Below are 26,535 nucleotides of genomic sequence, written 5' to 3' on the forward strand. Positions count from 1 at the left end.
GACCCACCTGGCCAGCCCCATGCACAAAAGTGTGTGCACTCACTGCACAGGGTCTCCTTGCCAAAAGCAGCCCCCAACTCAGCACCCTTCCTCCATCCAGAGCAAAAGGAGGTTGAAGCCTGCACGCCACCATGAAGCTGAGCATCATGGCACTCTCAGGACAGAAACCAGCCAAGTGGGAGAGCGTAGGGCCAGGCGGGTCTGAGGGGAGTGGCATTGGTGTGGATACACACAAGCACCTGTTGAAAGTGTTCAGACTTTATTTCACGGTGATTGACAAACACAGGTTGGAGTTAGTAACAGGACATATAAGGCTCCTCCAGCCTCTAAGCCTGACAGCCCACGCCGGGCTGTGAGAGAGGCTGCAGGAGGGTTGGGGTTGCCACCCCCACCACGAGAGGTGTGGGCAGCTGGGGGGATGGGACCAGATGAGACCTAACATTGCAGTTTAAGGCATTTCTGGCTTCACAGCCATCTCTGCCACCCCTGCACCTGCTCCTTGGCCTTGGTAAGACACCCAGTCTACTCCTGGTCACTTTTGGATAAGGACAACCACTCCTCACCCCCGAACTGGACAAAATGTTTTCTATGTGGTGTCCTCAGCTGTCCTCGCGCCAGGACAAGAAGGACAACAGGCCCGCCACCCCAGGTATCAAATAAAATCCATACATAAAGACTCTGAGGTTGGTGGCCATGCCTGGACATTGCATCCTTGAGAGGGGATGCTGGCCAAAATCAAGCAGTCCACATATCACAAGTGGCCCTGCTCCTTCTCAGGGCTCCTCACAGGAACTTGGGCAGTGGAAAGGGGTCACAGCCACGTCCAGGGTGGCTGGGTAGATGGGCAGGGCCAACCGTGGGCCAGGGTGCCCTGAACAGGCCTGGGCTTGGCCTCTGCTCTCCAGTGCCCTGGGATGGGTGGGCATAGCTGGAGGGAGGGGCTAGCATGGCCCCAACAATGACATTGTTTCACAGGATTGGCACATGAAGCCTGGGCTCATGAGGCTCAGTGAGGCTGGCCCCACCCAGCACAGGCAGAGAGGAGGGGCAGCTCAGCTGGAATCCAGAAAGGCCTCAAGCCTACACAGAGGAAGGGCCCCTCCAAACCCCACAGCACCTTGCTGCTCTAGGGACAGGCCTCGCCAGAGGGAATGTGGGCAATGTGTATATGCAAGGTCTGCCGACAGGCTGGAGAACAGGGGCCAGCACAAGTGGGCACTGTGCAGGCACAGCCTGAGAGGCCAGGACACAGTGTCCCAACGCAGAGGGTCACATCGCATCCCTAGGCTGCTGAGTGAGCCAAGTCTTCCATGTGCCGAGTTACCCTCCTAACCCTGAGAGTCCCTCGGCACCAAGTCCATCTCTGCAGCTCACCTTCCTGGTTAGGAGGGAGGCCGTGCCAGCAGTCCCTCCAGCCGTCACATAGGCAAGAAAATCATATCAAAAAAGCAACAAGTTTACAAAAATAGAAAATAATTACAACAGGGTGGGCAGCGGCTGCAGCGTGGCTCACAGGGCAGGGCAGGGCCGAAGCTCTGGCTTGGTGATGGCGTCCTCCAGCAGGTGCAGCGGGCGCTGGCCCACCACCACGTCCCGCAGGCAGCCCACAAAGCCTGTGCCATAGGCTTTGGGCAGGGCCTGGCCCGTGGGCAGCTTCCCCAGGCCACCTGCAGGAAGACACAGGAAAGGCCCCAGGCTGTGACTCAGTGATGGGCAGTTTGGGCACTGGTAGGCAGAAAGGCTAAATCACTAGGTGAGTTACCAGAGGGCTGTCAGTGCCCTGGGGAGACCAGGCGGCCAGCAGGTGTGCTCCAGCCTCCTGGCCCTACCCCCTCCTGGCTACAGCAGGGGCTGAGACAGAAGGGGAGGACCCCACCCCAACCCTAGCCCAGCCACCCCGCCCACTGTCCTGGATGGGGCTGATACAGTGCCCCTCTTAATTGCCAGCCCCAGGGGGCGGAACCTGTCCCTCAGAGACCCTTGGCTGCCCCTTCCCTGGCCTCCCCAACAATCACTCACCCAGCCACAGGGCTCCATCTGTGTCCAGCTGCGTGGCACCCAGTGGGGAGGAGCCAGTCACAGGGGCCTCGTTGCCCACCTGAAGGGAACCTTCCCTCTGTTTCCTGGGGTGTGGGTGGAGGGAGGCTGTCAGGGCTCCAGATCCTGACCCCCATCCCTTTCATCCCAACACCACACCCTGGGGACTGTCACCCAGTGTCACCCTGGGGGCCAGGATGGAATGGCACCAACCCCAGGAGAGCAGCTAGTAGCCAAGGATGGGGGGACCTCCTGTGAGAAAAGTGTTGCTGGAGGAGCAGCCAGACTCAGACCAGCATCTGGGCAGAGCAGGGACTCCCCTTTCAAATCAGGGGTTTCTTGGCCATCACTGCTTCTCCTGTACCCTCTTTTCCCTCCCTCCTCATTGGCAGTGACCTCAGGTTGGGCCACCACCAGCCCTACCCACCATCCCTGCCCCCAACACACACACCAAACTCCTACCCTGGCCACGAGTGGCCAGGCATGCCCTGGCCGGGCAAGTCCAGACACCACCCGCTGCTATTCTTGGTGGCCCCGGGCTCCCTGCTGACCTGTGTGCCCTGACCCGCAACCAGCGGTTGGTATTGACTGGTACGGTGGAGCGCAGCACCACGGGCTGGGAGCCCAGGTCGTAAGCCAGCTGCAGGCGCCCGTCCACGATGGCCAGTGCGATGTAGTCAGCCCGCTCCGTGGCCTTGCCACTCCACAGCACCAGCCCCTGTGTGGCCTCAGTGCGCAGGCTCAGCTCAAAGTGGTTGCTCTGGAGTGCCTTCTCACTAGTGGGCAGAGGGCTGGTCAGGACCTCTGGGAAGGTGGTGGGGATGGGGCAGGGGAGGGAGGAGGGTGAGGGGGATGACTCCAGAGGCCATAAGGGCAGTGTTGCCACCAGAGCAGCTCGGTGGGCAGGTGGTGGACACGGCCAGTGGGACGAGAGACAGATGGTGGGGCCAAGTCAGCGATCAGAGGAGTGAAGTGGACAGACAGAGGGAGAGATCGACAGAGATGCTCGGAGAGATGGGAAGGCAGTGGGCAGACAGCAGGGGCCAGGGGCCACTGCTCACCTGGGACTGGCCCCGGAATCCAGAGTTTCAGGGCTTAGAAGCAGGAAGAGAGGGAGGCAGGTAAGCAGGAGGGCAGACAGACTATAGCGCAGAGTGGGGCAGGACCCAGCAGCAGCCCTCCCCGCACCCCTTCTTCACCAATGGAAGGCGGGGGGACAAACATCCATGGAGAAACATTGGCCCCACCCACCCCAGAGGCCTGGCAGTGACACACGTGCACACACATGGGCAGACACAGAGCTGGTGCGCATGGCCCAGGCCAGGTGCAGAGGGAAGAGCTCTGACACGGGCGGCGTGAAATAGTGACCGAGGGCCCCTGGCTGGGAGACAGCCCTGGATAGGCACCCACACACGTGCATGTGTGCACACATGGGGGCACATGGACTCACATGCACACTGTGACACACTTGCATTGTGTGCACACAGATGTGGGTGTGCACATGCTTGCACACCGTGCTGCTGCCCTGTGGTGAGGGGCCTGGCTGCAGGGGTGGAGGGATAGACTGACATCCAACACACATCTCGGAAAGGGTGATTCCCTACTTCCAAGCTAGGAAACTGAGCCCCACGCAGCACCCCACAAACCCCCATCCTCCTCCACTGGGGATGGAAAGTTCTGCCCTCGCCCTTGGGATGTGCTGCCAGGAGGGGGAGGAGCAGAGGACCAGGAAATGGACTACTGGTGAGAGTGGAGGTGGGCTACTTACGCTGGGATCTCATTGGTCAGTTCGCTTGGAAACAAAGAGACAGAGACAGTGAGAAGAAAGGAGGGTGGAAGAGGGGCAAAGGTGGGTTCAGAGCAGGGGCAGGTGTGGAGTATCACGCATATGGTCCTGTGCAGCTGGGCAGATGGGATGGAGGGTTGAGGGGTGCCTGGCTCCAGGAGACATACTACCTCTCGGTCACAGCGTTGAGGTACTCGATGTAGGTCCGTCCATCAAAAGCCAGTGCGTCCAGGTCCCCAGCTGATTTCTCAATCAAGCCTGAGAGACAGCGAAGTGAGTGCAGCCTCTGGCAGGTTCCCTCCCATGTCCAGCCTCGGCCCACGTGGGCAGCACTCACCCTTCTCACAGTGCAGCCCCGAGAAGCCTGCAGGACACAGGCACTCGTAGGAGGCCTCACGGGGGAGACAGGAAGCCCCATGGAGGCAAGGCTGACCCTCGGCCTGGGTACAAGGGTGGTCTGCAAAGGACGAGACGTCCATGGCCCGGACCACGTGCTCACGGGTCAGCAGTTGGCGGCCATTCAGGGAGACCTGGGGGGTGGGGCGTGACAGCTTCTGTTCTGCCTGTGTCCTCTGGCCCAGAGGACAGAGGCCCCTCCTGGGATGGGCCCTTCCTTGAAACTGTACCAGGGCATTGCCATCCCCCCGACCCTGGGCTCCCCAGGGTCCCACTCCTACCATACGTACCAGCTGGATGGCTCCATCAAAGCCAGAGGACACGGCAGCTGCTCGGGCCAGCTTGCTGAAATCAGGGGCCCCCCCAACAAAGAGTGGCTCCTTTAGGTTGAGAACGGTGTGTGGCACCTGTGGGGAGGTGCAGGGTAAGGGGCAGTGAAGCCTACCCACCAGTAGGAACAGGATGTGAGCCCCACACCAGGGCCCGCCCGCCTGTGGTGACCCACCCCGCGCCCTCCAGCATGGTGGAGGCAGTTAATCACACAGATGTGGCCGCGATGTGGAGGCTTAGTGGGGAAGGAGCTACTCTAGGGGTGGAGGCGGCAGAAGATGGATGAGCAGGATGAGAAGAGACGGTACCTTGCGGGATTTCTGACATCCGAAGAGCGAGCGGGGTGGGGGTTGCAGAGCAAGGGCCAGAGAGCAGTGGGAGCAGAGAGGAGACACAGACAGAGGCCCAGGACAGAGGGGAGAAAAAACAGTCCAGTGAGCGCCAGCCATGGGGCGGGGGCTGCACGCCTCCCAGGAGGAGGAGGGAGGCGGGGAGCAGGGGGGTGGCCCAGGAGACACTGACTCACCGGGGACTCCCCCAGCACGCGAGGCCCATCGCCAACCCGCATGGCTCCTTTGCGTCCATTTCGCTCCAGGGAGACCCTGGTCCAAGCACCCAGGGCCACCGGCTCCTTGCTCCTGGAGAAGAACAGGTGTCGTGAATAGACGGTGGGCTCTAACAGTCTACCTGCCAGCGGCCCCAGGAACACTGAGCGCAGGCCCAGTCCTGCCCACTGCAGTGCCCCCGCCCACCTGATGACCGCTGCCCCCTTGCCCAGGTCGTAGCGGAACTCCAGGAGGCCATTGTGCAACGCCAGAGACACAAAGTCACCCTTGCCATCTGTCTTCTGTCCATTATAGAGAAGCAGGCCGCTGGGGCTCCGAGCCAGGAATACCACCTCCAGCGCCATCTTCTCCCTGGGGCCACGGGAGGGCAGGCGGGTGACCTGATGCCCCTCACTTCACAGCTGGATGTGGGGTGGGGGGCACTTCCCCTCTTCCACCCCTCTGCCCACTGACCCCAGGTCCCGCTCAAAGGTGTGCAGGCCTTTCAGTTCCAGGTAGGAGAAGCTGCTGAAATCAGCCAGGAACGGCTGGTTGTCCTCCGGCTCTGAGACTGTGAGGACAGGAGAGGGTCACACAGGGTTCCAGGCTTTGATTCCTGGAGCCCACTCACCTCCCACCCTCCCCACCCTGAGCACCGCTGCCCCCACCTGTCTGGCAGAGGCTGCCCTCCCGGCCATGGGGGCACTCGCACTTGGCCTCTCCCTGGGGCAGCACGCGGCAGGGGGCTGCTCCATGGCAGGGGTTCGGCTGACAAGGGTCCTCGTCAGCACAAGTTGGGCCTGGGTGGAGGCAGGATGGGTTCCAGGAGACCTGAGCCCTGCTGACAGACACACAGCCCCCCAACACCCAGCCCCGTCTTGCCCTCACCAAAGCGGCCGGGTGGGCACTGACAGCGGAACCTGCCTGCCTCCAGGGCCTGGCACGGGGCCCCTCCGAGGCAGGGGCTAGGCAGACAGGGGTGGTCCCCACACTCGCCCACTCCGGAGCTTCGAGTCGCAGATTCTGGCCAGCTGCTCAGCTCCAGCCGCTGATTGTTGACGTCCAGCAAGCGGATACAACCCCTAAGACCAACGCTGACAGAGGTCCGCTCTAGCACCCTGCCACCAAGATGAGGGGCAGGGGTCAGAGACCAGAGGCATCCTCTCTCACGGCCAACTGTGACACTGGCGTTCCTCATGCAGTCGGGACCACGAGCCTGGGCTGTTCCCCATCCCCACCCCCTACCCTGGTGCTCACAAGATGGGCAGTCCCACAAACAGGACAGAATCAGGAGGGGGCTGGGCTGAGAGTCAAGTGATGGGACTAAAGATCAAGGCCAGCCCAGCCCCTCCTTGGTGGTCACACTGCAGCTGGGTCCTCAGGATCAGGACAGAATCAGGGTCACTGTCAAGGGTTGGGGCTGAGGCCAGGGTCACAGTGATTGTCCACGCCCATCCTTCCACCCCTGTGTTATCCCACAGGGACCTTGGACCTACTGGATGCCACCCTCAAGAGTTGGGGATCAGAGCCAAGGTTGGGGGGGTCTCTGATTGGGGCCACCCCACCCTCCGCCATGCTCACGTGGAAGCCTGATCCTCAGGGACGCCACCCACGAAAAGGTCAGTGTCCAGGTTGAGACCATCAGTGCCACTGGGGCTCTGGCCCAGAACAGGAGTCTCACCATCCACGGAGAGAGTACCTTGGCGCCAGTGCCGAGACAGCTCCAGGCGATGCCACTGGCCGGGCTGCATGGGCACGGAGCTCGTCAGCACCGCGGGCCCTGAGCCTGTGTCGAACCTGGGGCAGGAGCAGGCACTCAGGACAGCCAAACGGAGCCAGGACCACTGTATGGCCCTGTCCCCCGTCCCTAAACCCCATCCCTGACCCCCACCACCCGCCACCCACCTGAACTGCACACGGCCTCCCAGCAGCGCCAGTCCCAGGAAGTCCTTGCCCCGGGCATTGCCGTTGTAGAGCAGCAGCCCCTGGGGCTCCAGCGCCCGGAACTCGAGCGCCAGGCGCAGGGTGTGGTAGGCACGAAGGGTGGGAAAGGCCAGGAAGGAGGAGCCCCCGAAGGCTGGCACGGAGGGGTGCAGGGCTGCAGGAGACAGGGAAGGGCAGTGAAGGGCATGGGGGCCACAAAGTCCAACCCGCCCCTCACCCCACCCTGACCCCCTCTGCCTCCCTGTCCCTCTCTGGCATGTAAGACCTTACCCTTCTCACAGACGGCACCCTCCGTGCCTGCTGGGCAGCTGCAGGTGAAGTCTGCACCTGAGCCCTGGTCCTGGCAGGTGCCCCCATGGAGGCAGGGCTGGGAGTCACAGGGCCTTCGGGGCTGCTGGGTGCCTGGGGGCAGGGGACGGCGTCCAGGCACACGACTAGGGGCAGTGGTGGGGGGCTGGCGCGTGGTCGGGGGAGGTGTGGTCCTGCTGACAGGCCGGCTTGTGTGACTGGGAAAGTGGGCCCGAGGGGTTGCAGCTGAAGGTGGCAGGCGGGCCACTGTGGTGGCTCTGGCTGTGGCTGCAGCTGGGGTGGCTCCCGTGAAGAATGCAGGAAACCAGTCTGGGGAGGGGATGCCATAAGGACCCAGAAAGAGAAGGGTCCCCAAGGCAGTGCGGGGATAGGGGAGACAGGAAGGTGAGGACAATCTGAGGGGAGGGAACGCCATTAAGATCCACAAGGAGCAGGGGCCCCGCGGGCAGGTGGGGCACAGGGAGGGAACAAGCTATGGCAGTGCTGGACCAGGCACTCACCGAAGTCCATGAACCGCACGTGTTCCTGCAGAGGCCGCTTCACGCCCAGGGATCTGCGCCTGGACACCTGGAGCTGCCGGAGCAGGGCCCGGCCCACGTCGGACGCTCTGAAGGCTGTGGCTGGGGAGGAGCAACCCTGAGCATGGTGGAGCCTAGGGTGCCCCTCCACCCCCCAGGGGGACCAGGGTGGGGGCTCACTGGGGTCAAAGTGCACTTCCACAATGGCCCGGACCGAGCTGCCTGGCCCCAAGTCCCGTAGGCGGACACTTCGGAAGTCCTTCTTAACGTCTGAATTCCGGAAGAGGTCATCCAGCTATCGGTGGGGAGTGAGTTAGGCTCTGGGAGGCTGCCCGGGCTGGAGCTAAGGCCCACCCCCCAGCGCTTCTCTTGGTCAGTCCTGGAGAAAGGCTGGTGGCTTGGCAGGGCTGCAACCCCAGCCCCACACTTACTGCGCTCTCAATGCTCCTGGCAGTCTCCCCAAACAGCTCAGACTTGGGGTCCGCCATCTCCGGCGTGTAGAACAGTTCTTGCCCCTCGACCCCTTCGAGCTCCAGCACACCCTGGAACGCCTTGGTGGCTGCAGAGGAGGGGCCAGTGAGGTCCTGCCCGGCACCTGCTTGGCTTCTGAACCAGCCATGGACATAGGCCCCAGTAGCAAGCCACGCAGGGTGCAGGGCAGGTGGCGGTTAGTCAGATGGTCATGAGGTTAGTGGGGACCCCAGGGCAGAACTGCTTCGGTTACCAGGCAGACTCCTTGGAGCAGTGCCCCAGGCTGGCTTGCAACAGGAAAAACACGTTAGCCATGGGGTCCTGGGCACCCATGCGTGTGCAGGGGCCGAGAATACACATATATGTGCTTGTGCTGAATCCCCAGGACCACTGGCACATGTGTGCTATTAATAAAATCAGAAGACCACAAACCCTGGGTGCCTACCTGCTGGGCAGGCCTGTGGCCTGGGAGGAGAGATGGCGTCTCTAGCCATGGCTAGGCCACGCCTCATGCTCCACCCCAGCCCCTGGACCCCTACTCACCAGGACAGTTAGAGCCCTCTGCGTCCAGGGAGGGTGTCTTGCCATCTGAGCAGCAGCCCATAGGTGAGTTGTAGCAAGAAGCCCTTTCCATGGGTAGCCCAGGGGTCCCAGCACTGTCTCTTTCCGGGGACTCAAGTCCTGGGGAGGTACAGTCTGAGCCCAGCTGCAGGTGCAGCCCTCCTGGGCCCTGCCCCCAGGTCCCAGAGCCCATGCTCACCTCCTGAGCCAGTCCCACTGGCCTCCAAGTCACCGCTCAGCTCCTCGTCACCGCTCCCATCAGCGCTGCCAGATTCGCCGAAGGCAGAGGTGACGAGGCTGGCTGCCGGGGAGGGGGCCATGGGAGGCATGGTCAGCACTGGCCTTGCGGTGGTCCTGGGGATGCTGGCCATGGTCCAAGGTTGTGATGAGGCTCGAGCAGTGGGCTGGCTGTGGCGGGTACTGCTGGGAGCCAGGGGCAAGGCGCTGGGGGGCGGCAATGGTGCCTTGTGATCAAGTGCTAAGGGGGCCACAGATGCGGATGTCTGATGCGGACCAGAAGTGATGCCTTCTGCAAGGAGAGGAGAACCCAGGTGGCAGGGCCCAGGGTCAGAGCACAGTCAGGCCTTCCTGGTCAGTCTAGGGCAGTGGGTAAGGCCTCACCCTGGCAGGGGCCGAAGCTCTGGATAGAGATCTCCAAGCCCTGGCGGCAGGCGATGGTCCTCAGCTGGCACTCATTGCCATAAGTGACTCCATCTGACCCACAGACCTGAGGCACAGGGCAAAGATGTAGAGGGTAGGGCCCGCCCCACTCCTGCCACCCTCCACATTCCCCATCCCTCACCTTGGTAGCATCAGCCGCTAGACAGGTGGGTGTTGGGCACACGCAGTGGGCAGAGCCAGCCTCCTCCACACAGGATGCCCCAAACTCACAAAGCATCTCAGCACAGGTCGTGGGTGGCGAAGAGTCTGGAGCAAAGACACAGGAGAGTCCACTGGCTCAGGAGGCCCCATCCCTATGACAGATCTACCCCCTAGCAGAGGGGCCTAGGGCAGTGCCAGATCTGGTCCTCACCTGTTTCACAGCCAGCAGGGCCCAGAGCACGGCCATCTGGACACTGCCCACACTTGGGCCCGGCCACCCCAGGCTTACAGGAGCATAGCCCAGTCATCTGCTCACAGTCGTCCCGCACGGCACCCCGGGGGTCACAGCTGCAGGCTGGGAGGCAGGGGAAGGAGGCTGAGATCTGTGCTGGCTTCTCCATGGGCTCCGGAGCCTGACCCAGCTCCTGCCAGGTGGGACAAGGGACACAGGGACAGGGTGGACAGGCAGGAGCATTCAGCTAGGGACTGACCATGGGCCCTGTCACTCACGGGTACAGCCGCTCCGGCCATCAGTGACGATACCACGGAAGTTCCAGAAGCCAGGCTCACAGCGGTCACACTTGAGGCCCCCCACACCCGGGAGGCAGGAGCACTGGCCTGTGACTGGGTCACAGGTGCCACCGTAGGAGCCGTGTGGGTTACACTGGCATGAGCCTGCAAGGCCAGGACAAGACAGCGTCACTGCAGTCAGGTGCATGGCTCTGCGTGGCTGTGGGTCAGGGCTGAGCTCGGGTACTCACTGGGGCAGCCAGCCAGGCCCACGCCCTGGGCAACAGTGATGTTGTCCTGGCAGCAACCGTAGGGGGTCTGAGCACAGTGCAGGGGAATCGCAGGTGGCAATGGGGCCAAAGTGGGGCCTGCAGGGAGGGGCGGGGGTTTAGGTGTTAGGCAGGACTGGATGCCCAACCTGGGTGTGACCACTCTGCCTCAACCTCCCCAGCCATCACACTCAGCCCTCCTGATGCCAATTCCCACTGGGGCCTCTGGACTGCAGCTCGGGTCACAGGTGAGAACCTCATACAACACAAGAAAGAAAATATCTATACGCAAAGGACCAGCAATACATGACACCACAGATGCTGGATGTGAAGCCCTGTGTACACGTGTACAACCAGAGCCACACTCAGATTAGTGAGCCTTTGCAAGGTGGCAGGACACACACCCAGCACATCCCCTGCACGCAGACACACACAGGAGCACTTGTGCATGCACAAAGACATGACTGCTGGTCACCATCGGTCTCCTTCCACGAGAGAAAGAGCCTAATGGGTGCGCTTCACTGGTTCACTGCTGCCCTCACACACAGTAGGTGCTCAGCAAACACCTGCTGAGCAGCAGGCACACACATCCACACACCACAGTTGCATGAATACAGATATGCACCAAAACTGTACACTTCAAACACAACACACATGTTCACACACACCCACCCCAGCACACACACAGCAACTTCAAACAATACAGACTCCCACTTCCCTCATACCCATGGGCACATGTACCTTTAAGCATGCACACATGGCCCACATGCAGCTGAACACACCCACAAACTCACTCACCACGGCAGGCTCCCTGGGCCACGACATACAGCTCTGGCTGTGATTCACACCTGGCCTTCTTCAGCTCACATTCGGTGCGGTAGGTGACTCCATCCGACCCACACACCTAAAGGAAGGGCATCAGGGCAGGTGTGGGCGGCCATGGCCCCTGCCTCACTGCCCAATCAGAGCCGGGTTGCGGGGGATGCTCACCGGGCTCCTCAGGACGCCCTGGCAGCTGAAGCCGCAGACGCATGGCCCATCCTCCGAGTCCTCATCCCAGATGCCACCTCGCTGCCGGCACAGTTCAGGCTCACACTCGCCGTCCTCTCCCGAACCCGAGCCTCCGGAGCCACACTCAGCTATGGGGAGGAGGCCAGGTCACCTTGGGGTCCTGGCCTAGGCTGGCACACACCAGCCCACCTCAGCTGCTCAGCTGCGTACCTTGCTCACACGGCCCCACTCGGGCTTCCTCGATCTGTGTCTGCTGCTGACAGGCAGCCTCACGGAGCTCACATGAACTGCCGTAGGTCACGCCATCACTGCCACACACGGGGCCGGGTGGAGGGCGCTCACACCGGGGACACACGCACTGCCCCGCTGAGCACACAGCCCCAAAGGCACACACTGTGTCTCCACAGGTCTCTAGAGAAGGTGGAGCCAGAAGGGGGTCAGTGGATATCAGCTGAAGGACGCTCGGGACCACAACCCACCAGGTGTACCCAGCTTCACTCACGGCAGGGACCGGCTGAGGCCACGTGCAGACTGATCTGACGTGTGCAGGCGTGCACGTGTAGTTCACATTCACTGGCATATGTGCGCCCATCAGAGCCACACACAGGCTGGGCTGAGGCCACACATTCGGAGGGGCACACACAGCGCCCAGTCTCAGCTTCACACAGGGCTCCAAAGCGGCACTGCCCACAGCGGTCTGGGGAGAAGACTCCATCACCATGGTGACAGAGATGGCCTCCCCACAACCAGGCCCACTTATCCACCACTGACCACAGGGTCCTCGGCGAGCCACTCGGATCTCCCGCCCAAGGGCACAGGCTGAAGCTTCCAGTTCGCACACACTGCCATACGTGACGCCATCACTGCCACACACAGGGTCATAGACGCCTGAACACGCTTGGTGACATGCACACTCGGCTTCCCCATTCTTCACAGTACACGTTGCCCCAAATGGACACTGCACCCCACGGCATGGGGATGGGGGCTGGTCTGGGGAGAACATGGGCACTCAGCAAGGTCTCCACCTGCTCTCCTAGGCAATGCACAAAGCCCCTAGCCCCAGGCAGCAGACTCCCACCCAGGGTGGGGATGGTGGAGGAAGAGTGGACCAGGAGAAGGACCAGATGCACAGGACACAGCAGAGAAAGGGACAGACACAGGAGAGACATGGACAGGGACACAGACCCAAACGGCCCTGGGCCCCTGTATGAGTGTGGGATGGGGCTGCCCTCTAGCACAGGATTTCTTGACTGACTTCAGAGGGGTATGGGAGGGCCAGGTTTACCCGCCCGCTTAGGCCACTGACCCTTGACACAGCCCTGGGACTCATGCATGTGCGGGGGGGAGTCTCTCTATGGGTGGAGGAGTCTACAACCCAGAGCCACACCCAGGGCCACACGGGGGAGGAGGTGTCTGTCCACTTGCTCTGAGGACCACAAGGCCAGGCAGCAGCGAGCCACCCCCCCCCTGCCGCGCGGGGGGCAGACCTCGGGCTGTGGGCTCCTGGCGGCAGGCGCGGTACCTCATCCTGCCAGCAGGTCAGGCTGGAAGACACAAGAGGTGGAGCCAAGAGGGAAGGGAGGGCAGAGGAGAGGATACAGACGCAGAAAGAGAGACCAGAAAGATGGACAGACCAACTGACGGGGACGGAGTGAGAGGTGGGCAGAGCCCCAGTGCACACAGGACACGCTGTCTCTGCCCATTCCGGGCCCACTGAAGTTCCGCTGAGACTCTGCTTCTAATGTGGCTGTGTGTCCCAAAAGCGTGCGACCCAGAAGACCTGAGAGCTGCCAGGCAGGTACCCAGGACCTTGCCCACAGACACCAGCCTTGGACCCAACATCCCCCCAGGCGCTGCAGCCAACTTCCTGACAGATCCCACCCCCAGAGCCCACCAACAGACAAAAGCCCTGCCAGCCCTCCTCATAGTAACCAGCTCTTGTCCCCAGCCCAGGAGGAGCATGATTCAGCATGGAGATGGCATGTGATGACAGGCAGCGTGGACCGCCGGACCAGCCTGCTCCTGGCACGGAGCCCGCCCGCATGCTCACCACACGGGCCCTGGTGCTTCATGGGGATGCTACGTTGCTGCTGACACTCGGCCTGCTGGCGCCAGCAGTCATTGTCATACGTGTGCCCGTCATGGGCACACACAGGTCTGTAGGCCCCGTCACAGACGACGCGGTCACAGGAACAGCGGGGGCGGCCTCGGCGGGACAGGCAGACGGCATTGAATCTGCACGGCTCCGGGCACTGGTCTGGGGGACCAGGGAGATCAGAAGAGTAAGAGAACCACAACAGACCTCCTTGGGATGGGTAGGGGCTCCATGGGTACATGGGGTGATGACTGGGGACCCAGGAGACCTGAGGGGAAGGTGGGGATGAGTAGGTCCCTGGGTCATGCAGAGTCCCAGGAAGGGGCCCTCCCCCAGGAGCCGCCCACCTTGAGGCTGGCACTGGCCAGAGCGCACTTTCTGCAGGAGGAGGCCTCGGGCAGCCCCTGTTCGGCCCATGACGCAGTCATTATCGTAAGTAACCCCGTCGTCCCCACACACGGGTGTCCCACGGGGAGGGCAGCTCTCTGGTCGCAGGAGCATCTCTGGCTGCCGCGTGCGTGGGTTCACACGGCAGGTACGGCTCAGGTCACTGAGGGAGCCCTGGCAGGGGTCTGGGGGCAGGAAGATGGAGGTCAGGGCACTGCCAGTTGTGTGCACACACTGAGGGAGGTCGGGCTACACACGCAGGGCAGCGCTCACCGCAAGGACCGTCGAACTTCTTGAAGACGTTCTCTTGGTGGGCACAGGCTTGGCGCAAGAGCTGGCACTCACTGGGGTAGTCGCTGCCGTCGCTGCCGCACACAGGGCGTTCCGGGGCCCCCAGGCACGTGGCAGGGCACAAGCACATAGCCGTCAGTCCATCAGCAGAGGGCACACAGGTGCTGCCAAAGCTGCAGGTGACATTGGAGCAGGGGTCCCGGGTCCCTGTGGGCAGAGCAAGGTGGGCCAGCGGCCCTCCGTACATTGGCCAGTGGCCATCCGCATACCCGCTCATCTCAGGCCCCACCCAGCCTCTCGCAACCCTTCACCGTAGGCCGCACCCCAACCCCCACAGGCCCCGCCCCTGCCCAGCCCTTTGCAACCCCCCTCACCGCAGGCCCCAGCCCCATCCCCACAGGCCCCGCCCCCCACCCCCCCTACCACCCCCACCCCCCCTACCACCCCCACCCCCCCTACCACCCCCACCCCCGCTTTCCCCTCACCGCGGGAACCACTCCTACATTCCCTCCACCGCAGGGCCCCGCCCACTCACCGCAGGGCCCGCGGCGCAGCAGGCGGATGCGCCTCTGCTGGCTGCACTGCGCCCGCTGCAGCTCGCACTCGTTGCTGTAGGTGGAGGCATCCGAGCCGCACACAGGCGCCACCACGCTGGGGCAGGCGCTCTTCTTGCACACGCAGGAGGCTCGGCCCGGCTCGTCTGCGCTGGGCTCGCAGACAGCGCCAAAGCCACACAGCATTCCTCGGCACGCTGCGTGTGGGGTGGAAGATGCAACGGGGTGGGTCAGGGCCTGGCCTCTGCCATCTCCAGGCCTCCAGTCACCACGCACACGGACCAATGTCTGCACACCTGCCCAGACCTTGCATATGCGTGCCCACCCATGTTCCTGCTAGTGCTCACAGGAACCCTGGTGTGCCCATCGTAGCCAGGGCCTCAAGCCTCCCCCTGTCAACAATTCCCCCTCCCCTGCCCTGCAGAGCTCTCCCACCAGAGCCTTCTCTGCTCAACTGTGGAAGGGCATCGCATCTGCTCCTGACCCAGTCCCCACACAGAGAGCAGACGGCCCCCAGGCCAACTCTGTCACAGGGAATCAGTGCCTTCTCATCAAAACGGAAGCCCCTCATCCAACTGTGACCTACTCCTCAGAGCCTGGCCCTCCCCACCACATCCCTGGGAACTGCTCCAGTGACCACCCCCACACCTGGCCCTTGTCACTTCCCCAGGGACCACCTCCCCTGCCTTTCAGGGTCAGGCCTGATGTCACTCAGCTGTAGGACAGGGGCTGGGAGTACCTGAGGTCGGTCGCATGCTCCACCCTGGCCCAGTGCCTTGCCTGCTCCAGGGCTCCTTGACTCTTCTCACTCTTTCTTCCTCCTGCTTCTCTAGAGGCCTCCCCTCTCCTCAGGCCTGTCCCCACTTGAGCCCTTCTCTGCCCACTTCCCCATCTTCCATGCCCCCCAGCCAGCATTCCCCAGGGGCATGCTCTGCTGTGGCTCCTAGCCCGCCCACCCTCCTAGGCCTCCTAGCTGCAATCTTTCCCTGGGGCCCGTTGCACTCACCCACCTCATCCTTCCCCACCTGTCCTCCTGAGCCCCCAACTCAGGTCCTGCCGCCCCACATCACACTCAGCATGACCTCCTCAGGGACCCAAGCCTACACAAGGCTTTGCAGACCCCTTCTCTTCTGTAAACACTTTATCACTTTTTGGGGGGCTGTGCAGGATGCAGGATCTTAGTTCCCTAACCAGGGATCGAATCCGTGCCACCTGCTGTGGGAGCTCAGAGTCAACTACTGGACCACCTGGAAATCCCTTCTTAAAACATTTTAATTCCTGACTTTGTAGTGTTGCCAGTGCACATCCTCTCACTGAGCTACAAAGCCATCAGGACAATCCCTCCTGAGCAGTGTCAAGGCAGTGAAATCCTCAGGACCCCTGGCCAGGATGACACCCCGCAGGCAGGGTAGGCCCATTACTGGTTGCAGCTGTCTGGATCTAATAAATGTTTAATTGGGTCCAGTTATCATTAATAAGTTATGGAGAGCAGGGGTGCACCCCCTTGTCACTTCCCAGGGGGCTCAGGAAGTGGGGCAAGAGGAAGTACCCTCAATTCCAAGGAGGGTGGAGCCACATAGGAAGCTGGAGCTGTCACCACAGCAACAGCCCACCTGGGCTCCTGTGTATTTGTCTGGGAGTCCCTGCCCTCACCTGACACAGGCTGAATGAACAGGGGCTGGAGGCAAGGGTGGGGTTAGCATGGATATCCCAGCCTGAAGTCCCTGCAACACCCCTGTCCTAACTCTACCTCATATGGGCAACCACCCAGATCCTTCATCGGATCCTGGAGCCAGGATTCACTGGCCATGTGACTACGGGCAAGTTATCACCTGGCCAAACCTCAGGATCTCCTCCCAGGAATGGAGACAATAAACCTATCCCCCCCACTCGGGTTGTTGTGAAGCTAAATAGGCCAATACTTGCAAAGGCTCACAGAGGCCCAGGATGCCACTGTGTGTGGGTCAACCCCCCGAGGACCACAGCTTTAAGAGCTCCCAGCACGTCAGCCGCTCCTCTGTCCAGGCACACTACTGTGTCCACTCTGACCCCTCCTTTCACTTTCCATCTCAACCATCTCCTTCTCTCTCCCCTCAGCACTTCCTTTTACCTTCAGCCCTCTCTTGCCCAAGGCCCTGGGGATCCCTAGGCCAAATCCATGGGCATTTCCTCTGGCTGGCTGGCTGCTTTATTTGGCTTCAACTAGACCTGCTGATCAAGGTCTTCTCCAGGGTCCTGACCCCATGGCTGAGGACCTGGTCACCTCACTGTACCACAGGCTCCCTTCTCAACTGCTCTGTGTCTGTGCCCTTGGGCTCAAGCCTCACTCTCCCTCTGGTCACCTTGGTTCAGCCAGATACCACTCAAGGTCCCAGCCCCTGGGCCAAGGACACTTGCTTCTGTATGACCACTAGGTTCCTCGTCCTCCAACACTTTCATCCTCGTCATGTAAACTGCCTCTTCTTAGGGCAGGAGGAGTGCCCAGAGACCTGCAGGCAGCGTGGCCCTTAAGGGTCACCTCTGGGGCTTGGCCTCCTGCAGGAGCCTCACTCTCTGCTTGCCCAAGGCCCCCCTCACAACATGCAATGCTGGAGGCGGCAGTGGCTTTTTATAGCCTCTGGTTAGAGTGGGTATATTTAACTCTCTCCCCACACTTGGGTAGGTTGGAGGATGGAGCTGATGCCCTGAGCCCTGCCTGTGGCCGAGAATGTGCAGTGTGTGTGCCTAGGAGGAATGACAATGGTCATGGGGGTGGGGCGAAGGTAGCTGTCCCCAAACGTGTGACAAGTTCAGAATGAGTTCAGAATGCAGGTGTGGGGCCCGCGTAGAAGGCTGTGGGGAGGGGCAGTGCATGTGTGAAAGCAAAGAGACATGACAGGTGAGACATGGCAGGCCTTGGGGCTTGAGGAGAGGAGACTGAGGATAACTGGGACAGAGGGTGCTTAAATCCAACCAGCTCCAGGCCTCTTGCCCACAGATTATGGGAGACAGTCCTGGGCCCAAACTCCCTGTCCAGTGCAGCCCTGCCCCTTCCCATGGCTCATCCCATTATGGATGGCCCTCTGTGTGTGTACTTCGGTGGACCTGGGCAGCTGCCTGCCCAGCAGGGTTCCCAGGCACTGAAAGCAAACTTGGGAACGCCCCTGTCTCCCAAGAGGACCGCATCCACCCCTGCCCTCCTGCAGCAATGACAGCGTCCTCTCCTCTGCTCTCACATTAGCTTAATTACAGCAGCCTGCACAGCAGGAGGCACCCAGGGGGCTGGGACCCAGCCCACAAAACAGGGCAAAAAGGCCAGGCCCAGCCTGCTCAGTCTGGGGACAGACCCCCGTATCTCTCCTCAGACAGCTATCACTGGTCCTGCTGAGACCCTCCCCCTGAGCCCCCAGCCCCCAACCCCTCTGTTCACATCTTGTCTCACAAGCTGGGGGCTCCAGTCCCAACTTTGAGGCCAAGATGCAGCCAGGCCCAGGGATTCCAGACTCCAGGTTCCTTTTGTTGTCCACTACTATGGACTCCTCAGGTTTCCTCCTCCAGGCTCCTCTGCTCCAGATACTCCTAACACATCTGATGTGCACACCCCAAGGATGGCTCCTGATTCCCCCCTCACGAGTGCCACTGCCCATCCAGGCACAGAGTTCCAAGTTCAGTCTGTCACTAGGTGAACCCCTACTCACCATCTGGAGGTGTTGGGGGCACTGGTGTGAAGTGGGTCCCAGGTTTGTCTGGAAAAAAAAAACAAACCTCAAGTTAGCTCCCCCTGAGCTGACCCTTCCCTAGCCTGTTCCATTGTCCAACCTGGAGGTTGTCACCTTTGCCTGTACACATCCCTCCCCTGGCTCTACTCAGAGCCATGAAGACGGGCCAAGGCCTGGCAGTAGACAAAGACAGAGGCCTTGGCTCTTCTCTGCCCCTCTAGCTGTATCATCCTGGCCTGACACCTGTCAGGAAGGCCCAGTGGCAGAGGTGTAGGCACCATCTATTCCTTAGATGAGCCCCAAGCCCTTCCAAAGCCCGTATTCCCAATGTAACCAGCTGCCCCAACTCCCCAGATCCCAAAGAAAGTTGTCAATGCAGCTCAGGATGAGAGCTGACCACCATCCTCCCACCTGTCCACCCAGCCCATGGACAGGCTTTTGGGGACTCAGGCATTCAGAGAACAACCCATGGTGTTCCAAGAAGATGCAGCTAATGGCCTCTCTGTAACTCTGCCTGTTCCCTAATCTTTTGGCTGAGGCAGGGGACCTCAGCCAGCAGAGGCAGGGTCACTTGGGTCCAAGAGGCAGTCACACCCGCAGACACATACAGTTGTTGAGGAAGAGTAGCACCGCGAAGCCAAGCGTGGCCGTGGCCAGGAGGATCAAGCAGACATTACAGGGGATCATGAAATACCGCACCAGGACGGAGACCCTGCGCCGCTGCCGGCGGTCCCTCTCCAGCAGCAGTGGAGGCATGACCCAGGCTCCTCAGCCCCCACTCTTGAGGTGTGGGGCTTCTCACGGGGTGCCCTTGGGCCTCTTCCGTGCCACTCTCTCCATTCTTGGACCCCTGGGGCAGTTGACAGCCGCTCTATTCTCAAAGCTCAGCTCCAGTCACAGCCAGGGAGTGGGAAGCACCAGCCCCCTCCACAGCCCTTGAGGCTCATAATGGATGTGCAGAATTCTCCTGGAGCAGAAATCCCAAAATTGGACTCGGAGGAACAACCAAGGGCCAGCACCACCCCTGCTGTCCACACCGGTCAGGGCTTGGGCCAGAGGCTCCGGCAGCTCTCCGCCGGGGTCCAGCTGTGCTCAGTCTTCCCGGAGCCAGCCTCGGTAGTCCCACAGCCCCGGATCCTGCCCGCCCGGCAGCCTGGGAGAGGCTGGTCCGAGGGGGACTGGCGGCGATCGGCCCTTCGCCCAGGACTCAGCTAAGCGGGGCGGCGGGTCCCAGCTGCTCAGTCCCCGGCAGAGGCGGGAGCGGCGACGGCAGCGAGCGGGAGGAGCGAGCGCGCGTCCGGAGAGAAGAAAGAGCCGGCTGCCGAGGGCCGCGCCCGCTCCCCGCGCCCAGGCCGGGGCTGAGGCGGTGAGTGAGGGGCGAGGGGCGCCGCTGAGCGAGGGCGGGGAGCAGAGACAAAGGAAGATGCCTCCGGGGACCCCAGCGTCCGCGGGGAGTCACGGCTTGCGCCGCAAGAAGGATGGGGCGGATGAGGACTGGAAGGCGGCGGCACAAAAGGGAACGCATGGGCTGGGGGTTCTGGGGGGCGGCTGTGGGAACCGAGGCTGGAAGGGAGCAGGGTCCGGGGAGGGCGCAGAGGTGGGGCGCTGAGGCTAGGGAGGGTGCAGGGTCTGCCTGGGGGGCCGGGGTCGGGGTGGGAGATGAAGGGGAGCGGTGGCTGGAGCTGGAGAGCAGGTGTGGGGGTGGGGTGGGGGGCTGCAGAGAGGGTGTGAGGAGGTGGGCGAGAGTGGGGCGGGACAGGGATGGGTTCCCTCCCGCTCCCAACCGGTTGGGCTGTCTTGTGCGTGTGAGCGACGGCGCGGCAGAGGGTCTGAGTCCCCGCAGCGGGGCTCGGCCTGCACCAAAGACAGAGGGTCTGAGTCCCCGCAGCGGGGCTCGGCCTGCACCAAAGACCCGGTTCTGGGCTGCAGGCTGTGTGTCACCGCGTGTGCGTGTCAATATCTCTGCTTCTGCTGGCCCCACCCTGGTACTGTGGGGGTAGCATCTCCAAGTGCATATACACAGGTGGGAACTGGGCTGGGTTCAATTCAGAGTGGGCCACCCCTCCCTAGGAACTGACATCAGCACCTCAAATTATCCCCGCACTCCCAACTCGCGTCCGCAAGGAGAGAGGATCATGCAAATGAGTCCCATGTAAATAAGCGTTATGCAAATAGTCGGGGCTCCAAGCCCGGTCCGCAGGCCCGGAACGCCCCCCAGAGGCCGTCCGGGAAAGTCGGGACCGTGACGTCACAGCGGGCCAGGACGCGCAGCCCACCTGGCACTCGCGTCCTCCCCACCACGTGTCCAGCTGCCTCACGAACACTTCCCTGGAGTTCTCACACACACACCCCGCTCACCACCTCCTCGTCAGGTGGGCTCTTCACGCCTCCCAACCTTCCTCGGCTGAGACAACCACCTGCCAGCCAGCTCTCAGTTCTGTCAGGTCCATCTCCTTGAACTCCTTTCCGTCCCACGGCCCGGCACACTGCTGCCAAATCCCAGCGGGATCAGCCCACCCTGTCCAGGTCCCCCATCACCCACGGCAGAGAAGCCCTGGAACCTAGGGTTCTATCAAAACTTGTAGGAAAAGCCAATACACAAAGTGGGACAATGCACCCAGAGCAGCAGTCAGGCTACTCGGAGACCCTGCCCTTGGCTATCCTCACTCTCTCCTCAGAGGAGCCTCCCACCCGTTCACCTCACCCTGGCATTGCCCACACCACACTGATACTGGCGGTGCCCCAGACTGGGAGCACCCAGGGCAGGGTCTGACTTTTTATCTCCTCCAGGCAGGGCTTGGCCCAGAGCCCAGAACATGGTGTGGTGAGTTCAGGCAGTGACACATTTCCCGTTTACTTTTCACTGCAGCCCCCCTAGGACTGCAATCTGATCCTTTGATTTGGGGAGGGGTCCAGTCAGTGCTAGGAGTTAAACCATGGACTTGCCCACTGGACACATGCCTGCACAGGAGCCCTGTTTGCTGCTGCCACTGCAGCTGTGGAGCATCATGGGTGGGCCATGGGAGGGAACCAGAATGTGGGAGGGGTAAGGCCTGGGATCTGGGGGAAGCCTCCCCCAGGCAGAGAGCCTGGAATCTGCCCGCAAATGGGCTGGCCTTAGATGCTCCCATGGCGGTGGTGCTGGGTGCCCTGTCGGGCTTGGCCTGGGGTAAAGGCAACCGCATGCAGCCTGGTGTCTTTCAGCTCCAGTCTGAGCCCCCACGGGGGTTGGATGCCTTCAGAGAGACAAAGGGCCATTGAGGCCTCAGATCCAGTCAAGGGGGAGGAGGGCTCAGGCTACTCCGGCTATTTTAGGATCTCCAGACTCAAAGTCATTCAGCCTTGACCAGCCCACGCAGGCTCAGGTCCCAGGAAGAGAGGATGAACCAAGCCAAGAATCAGACCCCCTCTAGGCTTAAACACAGCAACATGCTAGTGCTCACATGCTACACACACACTCCATGTTCCAGGTCTCCCATATGCAGACATATGTACAACCACTCACTCAAGTCTGCACAGGCACCGTGCAGTCACACACACACCTGCGTGCATACACACTGCACACCTTCATGCAATGTAAAACTTGCCCCTCATCCACACAGCACACATCGGGTGTGCCCCCACATACACGCGTGTAGTTGGGCCCCTCCAGACGCTCCCCTGGCCCTGAGAGGAAGATGGGGAACGAAGTCGAGAGAGAATAGAAAGTCCTACCTACTGGCCTCCCTCTGATCCCTTTCACTCCGTAGGGGAGGGGCCGGCGCGCTCCAAAAGGATGGGGTGGGAGTGGGGCGGCACCGCCCTCCCAGCGGCAGGCACACTCCACGCATGCGCACACACCTTTGCTGTGGGGACCTCCGCCAGTCTCCATTCCTGGGCCCTTGAGGGTACCCCGTTAGTGTGTAAAGTGCATCGAACAGTCGCGTGCAGGTATGTGGCCTCCAGCCACAGGTGTCTGGCCGCTCTGGTGAGGGAGGGGAAGAGGACGGGGCAGGGCGGCTCCCTCCCCCAGCCTCCTAGAGTCTGGTCTCAGGGCCATCCCCTCCCCCTCGGCCTCAGCAGACAATGGGCGTTTCACAGCGGGACGTCGCTGCTGGACTCAGGCCAGCCGCTGGGAAAGAGGCGGCGTCCAGCCCTGCCCGATCGCCCCCTCAGGTGAGGCTAAGGCCGGGAGGCGCCCATTTGAGTCCGCGGGCTGTGTGCCCGCCCACGAGCCCCCGGGCAGGGCCCACACTGCTGGTTACCCCGCGCTGTCAGGAGGTGGCATTAAGTGAGAGCTTGTGGAAGAGTTGGGGCTGGTTCGCAAGGCAGCGGCCGCTGACCCCGGCACCTCTCCTCCTTCATTACTCAGCATTCATCCTGCCCAGGCCCGGCCAAGCTCCTCCGGGGGTGGGCTCAGTGCAGGAGGCAGGTGCCGAGTCAGGTCGGCTCTCTGCCCCTGGGAGGTTACCCTGTAGCTGAGATTGCCCTAGACCACAGCATCTACGTGGGGAATGTCTGTACGGAGACCCGAAGGACGGGGTCGAGGGATTTGCACATGCAGACAGAGCCAACTACAGAGGCCCAGTAAAAACAAGCTCAGGAGACTGCACGAGACCAGGAGAAGCCAGCCCAGTGAGGCCTCAGGGAAACAAAGGCCAAGGCCAGACCAGCAGGCCTGGGGAACCCAGGGCCGGGACGCTTGCCAAGACAGGCTTCAGCCACCAGGGGGCGCCAGCCGAACAGAGTGGGTAGTAGACACCTGGAGAAAAGGTAGAGCCCACCAGGCTCCTCCATCCATTGGATTCTCCAGGCAAGGGTACTGGAGTGGGTTGCCATTTCCTTCTCCAGGGGATCTTCCCGACCCAGGGATCGAACCCAGGACTGCCGCATTGTAGGCAGATGCTTTACCGTCTGAGCCACCAGGGAAATCAAAGGTAGCGCAAATGTCCCCAACCTTTTTGGTACCAGGGACCAGTTTCGTGGAAGACAGTTTTTCCACGAATTGGGAGTTGGGTGGGGAGAGGTTTGGGGATGATTCAAATGCATTACATTTATTATGCCGCCACTGATCTTACAGGAGGCAGAGCTCAGCTGGTAATGCCAAAATGGGGAGCAGCTGTAAACACAGATGAAGTTTCGCTTGTTCACCAGCACTCCAGCCCCTCTCCTCTTGCTGTGTGGTCTGGATCCTAACAGGCCACCGACCAGAAGCGGTCCATGGCCCAGGAGTTGGGGACCCGTGAGGTAGGGGATGGGGTGGAGGTAGCTGATCCATACCTTCTGTCCCTCCCCTCCAGGACAGCCCCAAATCCACGTCTTTCGGCCAGGTCCTGCCCAGGTCTAGGAGGAAACAGAAAGCTGGAGGAGCCAGGGTGGCACCCAGGTGTGGTCAGTGCCCGTGAGTCAGGAGACCCTGTGTTCCTGCTGAGGGCCACAGGCAGGCCAAGAGAGATGCACAGTCCAGCACAAAGGTCTGAGTTGGGGGGCGGTGCTTCTTGGAGGTATTGACCAGCTGGATGTCAAGATGAAGAGGAGTGGCAGACAGACACCTATTGGTGAAGGAGGAAACAGACAGAACAGGCTCCATCTTGAAAGCAGGACTCCATCTTGGGCTGGACTGTGGACTTTGAGCTATATGCCCAGTATCTATGGAAACGACATACCAACTGGAAAACCAGACCCCCAGGTGGAAGAGCCCCAGGGCTCGTTCCTAGACAGTCTGTTACCTAAAAGAAAACCCTAATTATCTGTGTAACCAAATAAAATAATAAATTCTATTATGCTTATTGGGATATGCCACAGGCCTATTGATAATTGTCCACTGTTAACTACCTAGGCTTAAGGCATATGAATCATGGGTTAACTTTGACTGTATCTTTCTTTTCCTTTGTTCAGACTAGTTTCAGGGAATTTGGGGAGGTGGGTTTGGGCACATACACTTAGGGTATACAGTGAAGTCGCTCAGTCGTGTCCGACTCTGCGACCCCGTGGACTGTAGCCTACCAGGCTCCTCCCTCCATGGGATTCTCCAGGCAAGAGTACTGGAGTGGGTTGCCATTTCCTTCTTCAAGGGATCTTCCCGACTCAGGGTATATAAGGTTTTCAGAAAAACTGGTCGGGGTTCTTGGCTAAGAGGAGACTCTGCCTTGGGCCCGCCGGTGTAATAAACTGCACTCCACTATCTGCATTGTCCTTCTGAGTGAGTTTGTTTCCCAGAACACGTGGCTACAACATTTGGTGCATTGGCCGAGAAACTCCTCACTTTGAGGAGACAAGTCCCATTTGAGACTACCCGAGGCCTTGTGGCTCAAATCTTCTAGAGGGGGAAGGTGCCTCGGCTTCCGGAAGGATTCTGCTTCTCAATGCCCAGATCTTTCATGTTAGCAGGTAGTGGATGGCAGCAGGGGAACTAAGCGCTCAGGTGAGGAGGAACCCACCCGGCAGGGTGGAAGAGGGGGCCAGATCACCCCCCTGGGAGGGACTAGAAGGGGCACAGACCCACAGAAGCCTGAAATAGGCAGGTGGCAACAATTGCTTGGTACACAGGTTGACGAGTGTGTTAGGGCTTAGGAAGGAAACTTGTGAAGGTCATTTAGGAGGTGGTGTCCACGCCATCTTGGGGAAAATTATTACCAAGCCAACTGCCAGGGGATTTTTAGGAGAAGACACTTGGTTTTGTATGCTCGTATTCTGCCCTCCCCAAGGAGGTGTCCCATCTGCTATGAAATTCTTTCTGCTGCTGCTGCTAAGTCGCTTCAGTCGTGTCCAACTCTGTGCGACCCCCTCGGAATTGTCAGGCTAGGAGGGGGATACATAAGTGAGTACGAATTGGCTTTTCCGGAGACGGCCTGGGACGTGGGATATTTAACCCATCTGTATTTTCATCTGCACTTGATCAAGCCCACCAAGGCAGAATGGACTTTGAAAGTTAAGGGAGAAACAGTCTTAGATCACATGGTGTTCTGGTTAGGCTGTGCTGACCAGCAGGTGAAGACACGCTGATCCCCTTTCTCCCTCTGGGATCTCACCCCAATTAGGAAGGAGGCAGAATGGCAATTTAAATGTCATTGAGTGGAAATATCAGAAGTACATGGGAAGTACATAGTACTACTGAGAACTTCATAGACAGAACGAAAGGAAAAGTAGAAGGTCCGAGAAGGTAAGCAAGATGGGGGGAAGTGAATCTAAGGCAACTGTGTTGGAGTGCATGATTAAAAATTTAAAGAAGGGATGTGGAGGAGACTGGCCACCTCATGTGAAGAGTTGACTCACTGGAAAAGACTGATGCTGGGAGGGATTAGGGGCAGGAGGAGAAGGGGATGACAGAGGATGAGATGGCTGGATGGCATCACCGACTTGATGGACATGAATTTGAGTGAACTCCGGGAGTTGGTGATGGACAGGGAGGCCTGGCGTGCTGCAATTCATGGGGTTGCAAAGAGTTGGACACAACTAAGCGACTGAACTGAACTGAACTGAACTGGGTGAAGATGAAGCCTAACCGCCTCCACATACTCTGTGAGGTTGAATGGCCCCCTATGGGAGTAGGATGGCCACCAGATAACACCATGAACTTAAAAATAGTGGAAGCAGTCTATACAGTAGTCACAGATTGAGGACAGGACACCTCAGTCACTATGCAGAGCCAGGACACCTGGATCAATATCCATATATTGACTCATGGCTAGGGTTAGCTCAAGACCCTCCTACTTAGACAAGGTTCTGTATCCAGAAGGGAAAGGGGAAAATATTAATGGCACAAAAATTGTCTGATGATAAAAAAGTAAATTATATAGGATTTGGACGGGGATGACCTGACCCCTCCTCCATACTGGATAATGACGGGCCTGTCTCCCAGTGCTCCACCAGGACCGGAGGCTGCCTTACTGCCCAATCCGGGGCCAGGTGAAGCTCCTGCAGCAGCCCCTGCTCTTCCACCAGCTCTCCAGGAGTTCGTAGAGCCGCCGTTTCGGCAGGCTCCAATCCCAGCAATGGAGACCTCTGGTCAATGCCCCCAGA

The 26,535-nt window shown here is 60.5% G+C and overlaps 1 protein-coding gene across 5 annotated transcripts in view; it reads right to left on the minus strand.

The window, feature by feature from the left end:
* Positions 243–26,535, minus strand: part of AGRN (agrin) — a 39,114-nt gene continuing 12,821 nt past the window's right edge. Inside the window, exons 3-39 of one of the 5 annotated variants that reach the window (XM_018060565.1) lie at positions 18,514–18,561; positions 14,818–15,033; positions 14,265–14,489; positions 13,952–14,176; positions 13,560–13,766; positions 12,281–12,499; positions 12,012–12,206; positions 11,720–11,920; positions 11,489–11,637; positions 11,297–11,402; positions 10,481–10,597; positions 10,230–10,394; positions 9,931–10,074; positions 9,700–9,824; positions 9,519–9,624; positions 9,097–9,426; positions 8,880–9,017; positions 8,297–8,424; positions 8,046–8,160; positions 7,848–7,967; positions 7,309–7,656; positions 7,000–7,192; positions 6,676–6,891; positions 5,983–6,212; positions 5,763–5,894; positions 5,569–5,665; positions 5,302–5,466; positions 5,076–5,187; positions 4,858–4,869; positions 4,510–4,626; positions 4,161–4,353; positions 3,994–4,081; positions 3,806–3,829; positions 3,099–3,131; positions 2,589–2,813; positions 2,020–2,123; positions 243–1,667 (exon numbers count right to left, since the gene is read on the minus strand). In XM_018060565.1, the coding sequence (XP_017916054.1) occupies positions 1,510–1,667; positions 2,020–2,123; positions 2,589–2,813; positions 3,099–3,131; positions 3,806–3,829; positions 3,994–4,081; positions 4,161–4,353; positions 4,510–4,626; positions 4,858–4,869; positions 5,076–5,187; positions 5,302–5,466; positions 5,569–5,665; positions 5,763–5,894; positions 5,983–6,212; positions 6,676–6,891; positions 7,000–7,192; positions 7,309–7,656; positions 7,848–7,967; positions 8,046–8,160; positions 8,297–8,424; positions 8,880–9,017; positions 9,097–9,426; positions 9,519–9,624; positions 9,700–9,824; positions 9,931–10,074; positions 10,230–10,394; positions 10,481–10,597; positions 11,297–11,402; positions 11,489–11,637; positions 11,720–11,920; positions 12,012–12,206; positions 12,281–12,499; positions 13,560–13,766; positions 13,952–14,176; positions 14,265–14,489; positions 14,818–15,033; positions 18,514–18,561 (5,726 nt within the window). In that variant the 3' untranslated portion in view covers positions 243–1,509. The other 4 variants (XM_018060562.1, XM_018060560.1, XM_018060564.1 and 1 more) reach the window with 4 other exon arrangements.

This window comes from Capra hircus, chromosome 16, assembly GCF_001704415.2.
Source record: "Capra hircus breed San Clemente chromosome 16, ASM170441v1, whole genome shotgun sequence".
NCBI classification, from domain to species: Eukaryota; Metazoa; Chordata; class Mammalia; order Artiodactyla; family Bovidae; genus Capra; species Capra hircus.